The sequence below is a fragment of the Orcinus orca genome, chromosome 19, assembly GCF_937001465.1.
Source record: "Orcinus orca chromosome 19, mOrcOrc1.1, whole genome shotgun sequence".
NCBI lineage: Eukaryota > Metazoa > Chordata > Mammalia > Artiodactyla > Delphinidae > Orcinus > Orcinus orca.
In genome coordinates this window covers 27,767,805-27,781,550 of record NC_064577.1, presented here as the reverse complement: position 1 = coordinate 27,781,550, position 13,746 = coordinate 27,767,805, and the positions used below count along the sequence as shown (strand labels likewise).

General features: G+C 56.5%; 1 protein-coding gene and 1 non-coding gene across 4 annotated transcripts in view; one reads left to right on the top strand and one right to left on the bottom strand.

The window, feature by feature from the left end:
• Nucleotides 1-255: 255 nt before the first annotated feature.
• Nucleotides 256-13,746, bottom strand: part of TTYH2 (tweety family member 2) — a 39,876-nt gene continuing 26,385 nt past the window's right edge. For 2 of the 3 annotated variants that reach the window (XM_004275435.3, XM_049701893.1), the window contains exons 7-14: nt 11,672-11,741; nt 11,347-11,402; nt 10,778-10,870; nt 10,468-10,560; nt 8,532-8,674; nt 7,683-7,865; nt 7,158-7,236; nt 256-2,059 (exon numbers count right to left, since the gene is read on the bottom strand). In XM_004275435.3, the coding sequence (XP_004275483.1) occupies nt 1,979-2,059; nt 7,158-7,236; nt 7,683-7,865; nt 8,532-8,674; nt 10,468-10,560; nt 10,778-10,870; nt 11,347-11,402; nt 11,672-11,741 (798 nt within the window). In that variant the 3' untranslated portion in view covers nt 256-1,978. Of the gene's footprint in view, nt 4,335-7,157; nt 7,237-7,682; nt 7,866-8,531; nt 8,675-10,467; nt 10,561-10,777; nt 10,871-11,346; nt 11,403-11,671; nt 11,742-13,746 lie in introns of all 3 variants that reach the window. The other variant, XM_049701894.1, reaches the window with a different exon arrangement.
• LOC117203620 (small nucleolar RNA SNORA35) lies at nt 2,728-2,855 on the top strand. Its single transcript, XR_004486484.1, has one exon. It is a non-coding gene; the product is annotated as a small nucleolar RNA SNORA35 (small nucleolar RNA).

Genomic DNA, 13,746 nt, shown 5'->3' with positions numbered 1-13,746 from the left:
ACTCGTTATCAGCAACCTTAGAAGCAATGACCTTTAAAGGGAACTTTGGAGACTCGAACAGGAAGGCCTGTCCTTGGTCCTGAAGAGCAGCAAGGTCACCGCCGCTGGAGAGGCCCTGGGACATTCATTCAATAGCCCCGTCTTTCAATCCTTGATACTGAGGCCCGCTCTGGAGCACTCCCCTCGCATAACCCAGCCAGAAGGCGCTGTTAGGTGCCCTTGTCATTCCCAAAGTTGAGGAAGCTGGACACGGTGTGCATTTTAGTACCAGTGGTTTATTTCTCCCCCAGGTGAGGGCACACGTGTATCAAGCAGAGGTGTGCCCACACGGCCCCTTCAGGAACCACCCAAGGGATTCTAGTTTAGTTTACATGCATTAAAAACAACTAGTCGCCAACGAGTGTTAAGAAGCGCCACCTTGATGTCGCCAAGTCCTGTCTGCACGTGACGGGCCTCACGAAGGTGGCTTCACGGTGCACGTATGTACAGGTGAATGGGGGAGACAGAGTCCCAGAGGCCCCGTGGTCCTGCTGTCGTGGGGGCTTGGCTGGGGGCTGAGAACCACTCTGCTGACAGTGTTCTGACCAGGAGGTGGTGCTTCCAAAATGGAAATGGAGCCCCTGTCCACAGCCACACTGCCCTGCGCCCCTGCTGCGGTGTGCCAGGCTGCGGAGGCTCCCGGGCCGCGCACTCTTCAGCGGCAGGAGGTTGGAAGCACCAAAGACCCTAACCCTGGATCCTCAGCGGGAAGGATGGTGGGTCATTATTTTCTCCTGGTCCACAAGCTCCTTCTCACCCAGCAGGTGTAGGTCAGGGGCTGGGGGACAATGGGGTGGGGACGGGATGGTGGGAGAGGTAGGGAAGACACCTATCTTCACATCAGGACACAGTCAGCCCATTCTGCTAAAACCTTTTATGACAAACTTTCCTGAAGACAAAAGAGGGGGGTGGGGGGGTGGGGGCAGGGAGAGCTGACCTGGGCATTGAGCCAGTCTCCTGGACCAGACTCTGTTCCTGTTCAGACTTGCCTCTTAGAGACTTTGTTCTCTCAAAATGCCTCCCTCGGGGTGGGATGAACCCACAACCCCATCAATCAGCATCTTGGGACAGGATGTCTCACTGATCTTTATTTTGGTAGACAAATCAGGTGGGAGGGATGAACCCCACATCTATAGTAAAAACCGGCTGTGCTGTGAGTTTCAATTCTTTGGATAATCAAAACTCTTTAAAACACTGGCAAAAAAGAGAACTGCTTTCCAAGTGTCTGTGAATACCTGAGACTGTCCCTATCCGCGGTGAGCAAACTCACAGCAGCGATTCTGGAATGGAGGTGAGGCGACAGAGGGTTGCAGAAAGACAGGCCCACCCCTGCCACCTGGAAGCCCACCAGGCACGAGGCTCTGGTCCCCCAGCCTCCTATGCAGAGCCTGCCAGTGCCTTCCCCTGGTGGCACAGGAAGAGTCCACCTGGCCCCGGGAGACGGATTTGGACAGTGTCTGGTCTCATCAGGGATGTCATCTCCTGATCCGCCCTTCCACCTTTACCTGTGGGGAAATGGCACCCATCCGAGCAGCCAGGAGGAGGCACAGTCCAGGCAAGAGGACCCTCAAGCCTGACCCGGTCCTCCTCACTGTCATTCACCACCTGGTGAGGGTGGGGCGCAGGCGCAAACTGAACCAGGCTCTCCCAGCTTAGGGACGGCCAAGCCCCTGGAGGGCATTTCCGGTGTGGAGAGGAGGTCAAAGGAGGGAGAGGCTGGTCCGAGTCATGGGTCTTCTGTCTGCCTGGGAATCTCAGCCAACCCCAGGCCGATCCTCCCTGAATCTCAGCCACTCCCTTGCGCCAGCAGGAGCCTTCCAATCCTGCAGGTCCACGCACAGTCTCTAGATGCCTTTGGTTTCTATGAAAGAAACACGCTTGCATTTGCCTTAGTTAAAAACCAAAATGGATCAAGGAGGCAGGAACTCCCGAAAGCGTGTTAGGCTGGAAACTCATTCCCATAGTGCCTCAGGTGTTCATCTGCCACGGACAGGTAGGTGGCCCTCATGCTGGGAGAGTACTGTGGGAGAGAGGGGAGGGGACAGTCAGAACAGGGTCACACATCACCCGTTAAACCAGACACCGTACTAGCAAAAATGCTGGAACTTCTGAGGAAGCGCGAGCTGGGCCAGCCACAGTGGCCGGGCACCAAGTCTCAATGTCAAGGCCTCGTGGCGATTATCAGAGGATCATCGAGTGGCCTGGGCAGGCTTCGTGTTTGCTGATGCTTCCAACCCTGGGGCCATCAGGACGTCTGGGTCCCAGCCTCGAACTCAAGATGCACACACTGACCAGCCACCCTAATGCGGCAGTGTGCCTAGAAGCCCGCCTAGTGAGCAGGCCGGGGGCACAAGCCCACTGACTCAGACAGCCAGGCTCAAATCCCAGCTGTGCACCTTACTCATCCCTGACCTCGGCGGAGGCTCTCCAGTTGCTCCAAGCCTCCGTTTCCCCACCTGCACGATGGCCCTAAGAACACTCAGCTCTTCAGCTGAAAGGATGGAGTGATATAAAGCAGGCAAGACCCCTGACACGGGGGTTCTCAAACGTGGCTGTGTATCTGAGACACTGCGGGGGCACAGGGGTGGGTCTAAAAGCAGCCTGAAACCTAGGCCACACCCACCAGTATTGTTTTTTATGTGATAAAACACACATAACATAAAGTTAAGCCTTTTAAAGTACCACCAGCAGCACTGGCCGGTGACCCACGAGGCTCCTCCCTGACCAACTGGCATCGAGTAGTGCAAAAGCAAATCCCTCCATAAAGCTGGGAGAGTCACGCTGTGGGCTACACCTGCATGCAGCTGGGTACATATCTCCTGGGTCCTGGGACCCTGCCTAAGGAAAGCGAGGAGGTGGAGAGCAAGTCAAGCAGCTCAGTATCTGCTACTAGATAAAAGTGACTTGGGGCTTCCCTGGTGGCGCAGTGGTTGAGAGTCCGCCTGCCGATGCAGGGGACGCGGGTTCGTGCCCCGGTCCGGGAGGATCCCGCATGCCGCGGAGCGGCTGGGCCCGTGAGCCATGGCCGCTGAGCCTGCGCGTCCGGAGCCTGTGCTCCGCAACGGGAGAGGCCACGGCAGTGAGAGGCCCGCGTACCGCAAAAAAAACCACAAAAGTGACTATGTCTGAATCAGCTTAATAGCAGGTGCTCAATAAATGTTCTCACTATTATTGCTTATTATCATCATTATTACTGGCTGTGTAGCTCTTAGCAATTCACATTAATCCTCTTAGACTCAGTGTCCTAGTTCGTAAAACAAGCTTGACAACTACTGGAATGATCTAAGATCGTCATGGTGATTATATCACAAGATAAATTCATTTAAATTCGCTGGCAAATTGCTCATTAAGGGTTAGGACAGGAGAGATAAGTTGTTTTCTCCTTTTCATGTGAGAAAAATAAGACTATAATTATCTTACAGAAAAAAATAAAATAAAATGCCACGAATATTTTTCTGTAAGTTCTTCCTAGTGCGGCCAAGTTGGAGAAACACAAAGTTTAAGCATTCCTCCACAGATGTTAGCCGGCCTCTGCTCGGAAGTAGAGATGCGGCTTCTTAGGTTAGCACATCTCACATCACACGTAGGACCTGAGATTCTGCATTTCTAACAAGCTCCAGGTGCTGCTGGGCAGCTAACTCCAAGTAGCAGTGGTCCACAGGACCCTGACTGTCTCCTAGCGCCAGGGATGTTTCCGGGGTCCAGGTCTAGGCCGTTCACACCAGAGATGGACGAAGGCTTCCTGCTGGGGGGCAGGGAGTAGGGGCCTGAGACCCCTTAACCCAGTGGGTCTCAACCAGGGGCAATTTTGCCCCTGCCCAGGGACATCTGGTAATGTCTGGAGGCGTTTTCAGCTGTCATGGCTGGGGGCTATGGAGTGGGGATGCTACTGGCATCGCGTGGGTGGAGGCCAGGGATGCAGCTAAACCTCTGACAGTGCACAGGACGGCTCCCGTGACACCAACGCTCTGGCTCAAAGTGTTGGTACGCCGAGTGAGGAAGCCTGTCCCCGAGCAGCCTTCAGGCTTTACCTGGGAACAGGTTAGAAATGCAAATCCCCGAGCCCCACCCCAGATACTCTGAATCTGAAGCAGGGTGGGCCCAGCGGCCTGTGCTGTAATGAGTCCCCCAGGTGATGGATGTTCAAGAGTGAGACCCTCCTCCTTGAAGCAGTATTTTCCAAACTTGCTTGACGACGAGGTTCACCCGGGCTACGTCTTCAGCGAAGTCCCTGGACTGGTATTTTTAAACAAGTGCCTGGGTCATTTTTGTCCATCGGGCCCAGGATACGGTGCCTGGAAAGACAGGAGGTGATTCCTAGAAAGCAGAGCTAAGGGAAAACACATTTCTAGCCGAGGGAAGAGGCTGTAGGTTCCGATGGCCTGGCTTGATATCACCCACCTTAGTGAAATCCCCAATGTCCCAGAGATGGGGCTGGCAGGGGGAGGGATTTTCCGTGCACCAAATGCACTGGGTACCGATGAATAATATTTAGAGCAGGTACAGGGGGAGAGTGGGGAGCGGTCAGCTGTGTCCTCTTTACTGGGGCTCACGTCCGTATCCTCCACGCTGTGGCTTCCTTGGTCAGCAGGCTCAGCCGTCTCTTCATGCCTCTTGCATGTCAGGAGGGGAGGGGGCTCATCTCTGGGGCAGGCTGAGCTGGGCAGGGCAGGGCAGTCAACTCTGCCAAAGCAACTGGAGTTTCTGGGCTGGTCTCAGTTATAGCGGGGGAAGGTTTAGTCCGTCCTTGTCCTTGCAAATAAGGTCAGTTCTTGATCATCTCTGCTAATGTCAGGGAGAGTGGCCTGGATCTTTCAGAACAGAAGGTAATCCGAAATTCATTTTTATTTGGCATCCCAGTGCCTCGAGTAATTTATTTTTCACAGCAGCGGATCTCCCCTAATTATGCTGTACTGAGATTAATATTAAAAATCAATCTGCATTCCTGGGGCCACAGCAGCTGGCGGGAGGAAAAAAGGAACCCCAGAGGCTTCTGGTTTAGAGAGAAGCCAGCTTGGGATTTCAAAGGTGCCAACTCTGGAAGCAGGCTTGGACCAGCCGCTCTCCCTGCCTCAGGCCCCCAGGGAGCGAGTAAGGCCTGGGTCTAGTGCTGTTTGTAAAAGGACAGCAGGGAGGCGCTCTGGGCAAAAAGCAGCAAGGTGGGGAGAGCCAGAGGGTCGGTCTGGGCACGACACCGCACACATTTGGGGCCGGTCATCCTGCGTGGTGGGCGGTGCCCCGTGCTCAGCAGCTCCCCTGGCCTCCACCCACTAGATGCCAGTACCAGCGACCCCCCAGGTGTGACAACCAAAGATGCCTCCAGACGTGGCCAAATGTCCCGCGGGGGAGCAAGCTCCCTCCTGGGTGAGACCCAGTGCTCCAAGGTAAGGCTCAAATGTCACCTCCTTAGACCCCGAAGGAGCAGTTCCTCCCTCTAGTCCTAAAGCACCAGACGGCACTTATTACAACAGCCTTCTGAGTCTCCCCCCCACTCCCCCCCACCCCTGCAGGCTATCCATGTCCTGAAGATGGGGGCTGGGTCCCCATCTCTCTTTCTGGGGTCCGGCACTGTGGTTTTCCCCAGACACACTCGCTGGATTCCCTGAGCGCACGTGAACGTTGCGGTTCTCAGGGCCAAGGTCTATTTCATTAGTCCCCCGTCCTTGGGGCTCCAGGGCTGCTATTTCACCAACTAGACGGCTCCTTCCAAACTACCTGGATGGGGCAGGTGAAACACCTCGCCCAGCCCAGTGAAGGCAGGGGCTCCTTCCCAGACAGACCCCTGGCTCAAGAATGCAGACTTCAACCTGGTCTTAGAGCCCCCTCTTTCTTACATAGGCCACGCCTCCGTGGAGGAGGTGGGGTGGGAGGAAGCTCGAGTGACAGCAGGAGAGGGTGAAATAAACAGGTGGCTCAGTGTCACAGCACCTACTGCGTCACACAAACATGCTTCTGTAAGGAGCAGTTTCTCCAGTGCTCCAACCGCCTATGTGCTGTGCGATTACATGCCCATTCTACAGATGGGGACACTGAGGCACAGAAAGGTACTCGCCCAAGGCCACAGAGGTCATAAGCAGTGAGCTGGCATTGGAACCCAGGCATTTGGTACTGGAGTCTGTTTTTTTTTTCCTCTTTTGGCCATGCCACGATGCTTGCAGGATCTTAGTTCCCCGACCAGGGATGCAGCCTGGGCCGCGGCAGTGAAAGAGTTGAGCCTGTGTTTCTGAACCTCAGCTGTCTCTATTCGCAGCTGTCTCAGCCAGTAGTATGAGGTGACCCTCATACTTCTCCAGGGGCAGACAGCTGGCACACCCCTCACACCCTGATGTTGCGTCTAGGTCCCCTGGCCGGGGTGGAGGGTGGGTGGGAAGGGCGGACCCCACTTGGGCACAGCCTGGGGACGTCAGGAGCTGCAGTGGGGGTGTGGGGGGGTTGGAACAGGCAGGTCTGGTATTAGCCCTCCCAGACCTGCCACCACAGGGGCCCCTGACCCTCTAGCCTAGGGTGTCAAGGTAAACGTAAATCTAAAAAGAAAAAATTTCCCTGGTGCAAAAAGGGGAAAGAAATGCTTCTTTGAGCAGCATTTCCTTTAGAAAGCTGATCATCATAAATTACTCCTCTGTCCCTCTGAGAGGTGTGTAAACCTTTTTAAAGGCCAACGAAGGCTCTCAGCAGTTTTACAATCCAGGAACGTTTTCTTCCGGGGCTGGGAGCCATCTCTGCAATGGTAGCATCAGGGAGACTGTCCCCCATCTCCCCGGCACTTAGTGAGCCCTGATGGCCACACAATTAGCAGGTGGATTTAGGATGAACCAGTGTGACAAATGGTGCTGCCGAGTCCTCTTGCTGGCGGACAGGAATCGCTTATCCTGAGGACGGGTGCGGAATGCGGTGCCTCTATCTGCCTGGCTGTGTAGGCTGAGCTCTGTCTTTACAACCCCGTAGCAGACAGCCTGCGATGTGCATGGCCGTCTGCTTTAATGCTTATCTGGTAACAAAACTGTTTCATTCTTTTCTACCTCTGTGGCGGGGAGTCACTGGGTCCGCAGGAGGTTTTCTCTTCAATTATTCCCCCCTCCCCACAAGGGCAGTGCCTTTGCCCCGGGAGACCAGGTTACCGTGGGCGGAGGGGAGCCTCTTCCAATGAGCGGCACATTCTCGTAGCGTGGGTTCCCACCGAAGAGCAGAGCTTGGTTCCTGCGGGGCCGAAAGGAGCGGGGAGTGCTCAGGCTGGGGAGGCCGGGTGGGGGGGTGTCTGCTCAGATTTCTACAGGAGGGTCCCGGGGGTGTGCAGATGGGAGATGGAAAAGGACCACGGATAGACGGGAGGGAGTGAGGGCAGGAAGACAGGGAGGCCTGGGGAGGAGCAGATGGGGTGATGGCGCCGGGAGCAGTGTGGCCTGGAGAAATGCAGCTTCTCGGGCCTTCAACCTGCCCTGCAAGCTTGAGGCAAAAGACCTGACGCCTGCAGGGGCTCTTCCTCCAGCACTAGATGCTCCCCGGGGGCCTTCCCACCTGGCATCCTGGCGCTGGCCTCGGATGCCTCCTCCCCACCCGGCTCTCTGGACCCAAACGTGCTGCCCGCAGATCCAGCCCGATGTGTCGGGGGAGGTACCGGGGAGGCCCTGGGAGCCCTGCCGTACATGTACTCCGAGACGGGGGCATTGGAGATAGTCTGGGCCGGGGGCTGCAGGCTGGTCTGGCTGCCCAGGCCGCTGCTGTAGCTGCAGAAGCTGCGAAGCTGCCCGCGAGGGGGGTTGTGGGCAGCGATGCGCCGGGCCTGGGGGTTGAAGGGGTCATCATCGATGTCGTCGTAGTCTCTGTCCCTAGAATGACACGTAGGATATGGCCAGCTGTGAGGGGATATGGCCAGCTGTGAGGGGCGAGGGAGGCTCCAGGCAGTGCGGCCCCGGCCCGCTTCCCTATCTTTCCTCCCAGGACCCTCCCTCTGGCCACAGGTGTTTCCTTGAGGTTCTTTGATATTACTCTGCTCCATTCCCAACTGCACATCCACCTCCTCCAGGCAGTCCACCATGCTGACCACAGGCACACGGACCCTCCCTACCCTGCTTCCTTTTCTGATCTACTCTGAAGACACTGAAATTCCATCTTGTCTCTCTGTCTATCTCCTCAATGAGACTATAGGTGCCCTGGTGCTACAATATGTCCTTCTGGTATTCTGAGGCACCCCTCCCAGCAGCAGCATCACACCACAAAGTCCTGCAGAGGAAGAGGGGATAAGCAAAGGATGCCAGGCTGTGGCATGACGTTGTCACCATTCTTGGCCCTGCTCCTGTCCTGGCCCCCTCCAACCTCCTTTTGGGGTTCTGTCTGGACTTTCAGGGATGCTTGGGCAGAAATCCAGCCAGCCTGTTGGGGCTGAATGCCTAGTCCCCCTGCTGCCCTTCTCCATCTCAGGTTATCAGCTCTCGGTTCAGTCACAGAGCTGAGCCTCCTGCCTCCTCCCCCAGGAAGCCACCCAGGCAGCCCACCTGGTGGCAAAGTGCTTCCAGGCCCCTGGCCCCATGCAGATCATGGTGGAGAAGGCGAGGGCAGCCAGGAGGGAGAAGAGGCCGAGGTACAGCAGGCCCTCGAGGCCGTCGTAGCAGATGCCAGTGAGGGCGTCCAGGTAGTCCTGGAAGAGGAAGAGGGACAGTTGGAGGGGGAGTGGGACACAGCCTGGGGTTTGAGCTGGTCTCTGAAAGCCCCTCTCCCCCAGCCTGGACTCGGGATCTCTGCCCCTCCCCCATCCCAAGCACCTTGAACAGTCCACGCTCGGGACCGCGACACGATGGGGCGTCTCGGGTTCTCTCTACAAGCCTTTGCTGAATACCTACTGTGTGCTGGGCTCTGAACAGGGCAGATGAGCTTGCAGGGTGGGGGAGCCAGGGGACAGGGGGCATTCAATCTGAGGCCAGGACGGCAAGGAGTGGAGTGTGCCTTGAGCAGCTGAGGCAGAGCAGACAAGCTCGGTGTGTTCAGGAAAGAGGAAGAAGGCCAGCAGGGGACAGGTGAGAGGGCACCAGGTCATGCTGGGCCTCGCCGGACAGGCGAGGAGTTTGAATTTTACACAAGGTGATGGGAAGACACGGGCAGGTTTGGGGATGGAAGGGATGTGATCCGATTCATTTTTTTTTTTTTTTTTTTTTTTTTTTGCGGTACGCAGGCCTCTCACTGTTGTGGCCTCTCCCGTTGTGGAGCACAGGCTCCGGACGCGCAGGCTCAGCAGCCATGGCTCACGGGCCCAGCCGCTCCGCGGCATGTGGGATCTTCCCGGACCGAGGCACGAACCCGCGTCCCCTGCATCGGCAGGCGGACTCTCAACCACTGCGCCACTGGGGAAGCCCGATCCTATTCATTTTTAAAAGACCGCTCTGGCTGCCTGGCTGCCATATATGAAAGGTAAGGGGACGGGAGAAAGTGGGGACCGGCTAGGAGGTCACAGTTGTCACCCAGGGGAGCGGGATGGTGCTCGGACCAAGGCGGGAGCTGTGGAGGGAGAGAGAAGTGGACGGAGCAGGATATATTTGAGAGTACAGCTGTGAGGACTTGCTGAGGGATTGGATGTGGAAGGGGAGGAAGGGTACTGGGGCGACTCCCATGTTCTCAGCTCTGAAGTCAGACTGCTGGGGTCGGAAACCCAAGCCCTTGCATTGATAGCTCTGGGATCTTCAGTAAGCTACTTTTTAGATATACATACAGATAGGTAGGTAGGTAGATAGATACATCTGTCTATCTACCTATCTATATCTATCCATCCACATACATAGACACACACACACATGTTGCTTATCTATAAAATTTCCCATAAAATAACATGTATCTCACAGTAAAACTGCGAGGACTCAATGACATGTTGGATATAAACTGCACAGAACAAGGCTGAACACAGAACCAAGGACTCAGTAAACCGCAGCTGTGAACATTATTACGAATGTTTGCTCGAATTCCACATGGGATGTGAAACATCAACATGCACTGGCTTTCCGCTCTGGGGGAGAGAGGGCCTCACATACTCCCAGTGTGTTCCCTGCACGATTGTCCGACATTCCAAACTCCTAGAGATGACCCTGGCAATGAGAATGGGATGTCCACTTGCAATTCAGGAATTGGTCAGGTGGACCAGATGGCTGGGAGTCTGGGCAATGGGGAACAGCCACCCTCATATAGCTCAGGGCCCCCCAGCGTTCTAGAGGTAAACGGATCCAACTCTCCTACCTGCACCCCCGGGTACCTTTCACTGAGGCTCCCCGGCTCAGCTACTGGAGAGAATCCAGAAACCAGGCACCTCTTCCACCCCATTCCCTGGCCTGAAGGGAGCCCAGGTAATCACTCTCCCAGCCTCTGCAGCCTTGTCTCTGGGAAGATGTGGCCTGCTGGGGTGCCCCCACCCGCCTTCCACCCGCGCCCCCAGGGCCACCCCGGCACCTTGTGCAGCCCCCGGCAATCCAACATGGCCATCAGCTGGTGGAGGCTGGACTCAGATGAATTCAACAGGAGCTGGATTCTGAGCAGATCTTTCTGAAGCAGGAAGAAGGAAAGAGACAAACATGCAGACAGACAGAGAGGCAGAGAATGAGCGCTGGGGGGAGGGCTTGTGGATAAAACCGCAAACCGCAGCTTGTGCGGAGAGGCCTTCAAAGCCAAAGGAAGCGGCTAGGCTGCCGGGAGGGAACACTTTCTTTCCACAGCCCGGTCTCCGAAGCCTGGCCCTGTGGGAGGTGGCCGGCCACCTTACCTCTGCTGTGGGGAAAAGCGGGACAGCAAACTGCAGCAGTCCCGTCACCTGGATGTGCATGGTGGTCAGCGAGCGCTGGAAGATGGTCAGTGCCTGGGCCAGGAGAGACCAAGGTCCCGCATGATCTTCGATTCCCAGGAGACCCCCGCAGCTGCCTGATTCCCCTCCCCCGTGTGCAGCTGCAGTGGCTTCCCTGATCATGGCCCTTCCTGCTTACAGGAGGTCTTCCCCTCAGCCCTCAGGCTTCTTGAGAGCTGCCCCATTCTCTTGCTTCCTGCTACTCTAAATGTCCTGCTGGGACAGCCTTGCCCGGGGGTGGGGCTTGTGAGAAATGCAGAATCTTGGGCCCCAACCCAGACCTACTGCACAGCCTCTGCATGGTAACCAGCATCCAGGGTGGTGGATGGGCATGCACGCTGACCGAGAGCACTGTCCCCTGCACAGGACCCCAAAGAACACCCAGCCACTGCCACCCTATTGGTCAGTGCTGGGGCTTGGGGACAAGACGGAGCGAGCTGACCACCAAGGGGGCTGGGGGCAGGGTGAGGGCTGGGCTGGGCGGGCCGTACCTGCTGGAAGGGGCTGCTTGCACTCTGACTGCAATACAGGTAGTAACGGGTCACCTCTGCAAGGCAAAGACACTGGGTCAGGCAGGAGCTCACACGTGACCAGGTGCTCATTCACCCTCAGCGGCCAAGCCGGTACCCGAGCTCCCGAAGGAGGTAACTTCTAAGAAACGACCCAGTGGTCCAGCTGGACCTGAAGTACAGGGGTGGGGAGGCAATGGGTGACTACCGTGCTGAAAGGGGTAAGTAGAGGCACAGCCTGGCTGACCACGGGCCTGGATTGAGCATCCTGAGTGGCTCTGACCACAGAGGCCCGAGAGCTTGTTACCTGTGCGGAGCTGGCCCTCCGTGATGTTGAGGATGAAGGCGTCGGGAGCCGCGCAGAAGTCGCCGGTGCCCTGAGCCGGGGAGAGACGGGAGGGGTGGAGGAAAGTCACACACTGGGGTCCTGGGAGGAACCGGGTGCCCTTGGCCCCAGGCACGGGGACCCCGCAGCTCAGACCCAGGTGGGCAAAAACAGTCAACAGCCATCCTCCCTGCGCTCGAATCCTGGCTCTGCCCCTGCCCAGCTCTGTAACTTTACAGACAAATGCCTTACCCTGTGTCTCAGCGGCCTCCTCAGTCACATGGAGAGAAAAACGCTATTCACCTAATGAATTCATCTACATAAAGTACTCAGAAAAGTGGCCAACAGCAGGCACTACGATCCGTTAACTCTTATTTCCAAATGCCTCTTCTGGGATGGACCTGGGTCAAGGGTAAGCTGCGGGACGTGTCTTGCAGAGTTATTTGCACCATGACCTCGTTCGCTCATCTCTGTTTTATTTTTTGTCTTGCAGTTACCAAGTCCATCCCCGCTCTGGGGCTGTCCATCTATGAAGCCTCCCTCAGAATCTCTTTCTAAAGAACTACATTGGTGCTGAATCCATCTTTGAGCTTTTGGGTGCAGGTCCTGTCATGATGAGATGGGGGAGCAGGAAGCGCACGGGCTGAGAGGACACGGGTTCTGGGCTCTGCCACTGCTGCGTTGGAGGACTGGGACACCGCAGCGCAGCCTGGCTAGGTGACCACCAAGGGCCCACAGGGATGAGTGCAAGCACGTCTGGGCCCTGGAAGAGGCAGCAGCAAGGATGCCATCCTCTGAGCCAGGCCCTCGCCAGATCTGGCCTGGGGGGTGCAGTGGGACACTGGGTAGAGGGGGACTTCCACATTTCAGAGCAGCCAGGGGAAGCTCTGTTCCTCTGGCCTGTTCCAAGGGGCACCCCTGCTCCAGTGCACGCTCTCCAAGCCGGGGACTCCTCTCCATGGCCCTTTCCTGCCAGTGCCCTGTCCTCCTTCAGGAAGGGCTGCCTCAGGGGGCAATGCTGGAGCATCTCTCATTCATTCACCGAATTGACAAATATTTATTGAGTACCTACCAGGTGCCACACGATGTTCTAGGCGTGAGACAGTGGCAAGCTGTACTACGGCACTTATGGTCTAGAAAGTGTGTGTCTGGGTGGGAATGGGGAATAAAACGCCCCTCCAGATACAGAGCTTCCACAGAGCCACATCTGTACCCGCGCACATATACACGCTCACACAACCACATGCCTCAGGACCCTGGGAGAACCCTTTTATACTCAAATCACTAGGGTCCATCATCAGACTGGTTTATTAATATAAGTCAGAGCTGCTGCACCAGCGGGCCCAGGGGTGCACCCTCACCCTCGTTACAGGAGTGGCAGAGAGAGGGGAGCCAGAGCCGGGCAGGGCCATGGGGAGGCCTTGGGAAACATGACGAGCGAGGCCGCCATCTTGGTCTGGGTCACCCCCAACAAGTTTGGGATCCAGAGAAGGACAGGAGGCCGCTGGCAGAGGCTCCACCAGGGACGTGCCCCTCACCCCCCTCCTCAGGCCAGGTCTGCTCTTCAGACCCTCAGTGAGGATTCAACCTTCCTATTGGTGAAGACAAGGGCCGTATGTGCGTGTGCACACGTGTGCATTCTTCACGCAACGGGGATGGGGATGGGGGCGGGGGAGGGTGCGCTGAGCACAGCTGGAGTCACCCTGTGACCCTCCTAGAAAGGTAGTAAATGTGCAGGAAACCAACGGACCCTTACTACGTGCCTCCCAGGGGTCAACCAACCCATCTCTTCCCGACAACAACCCTTCAAGGCGACTGCTGTTCTCCCCATTTTACACAAGAGGAGACAGGAGAGGGAGGCCTGGGGAACTTCAGTTATGTCCCCGGGGCCCCCTGCTGGGGAGGGGGGGAGGGGATGAGGACCCAGCCAGGGGGGTTCCAGAGGCCAGGCTCCTTGGGCTTGGAGTATATAATTGTAATATTTACCTATTATTTGCTTTTGTATTTGTTCAAAGTATTGGCTATTTTTATAAAATTCTTTGGAAGTTTTTCCTTTA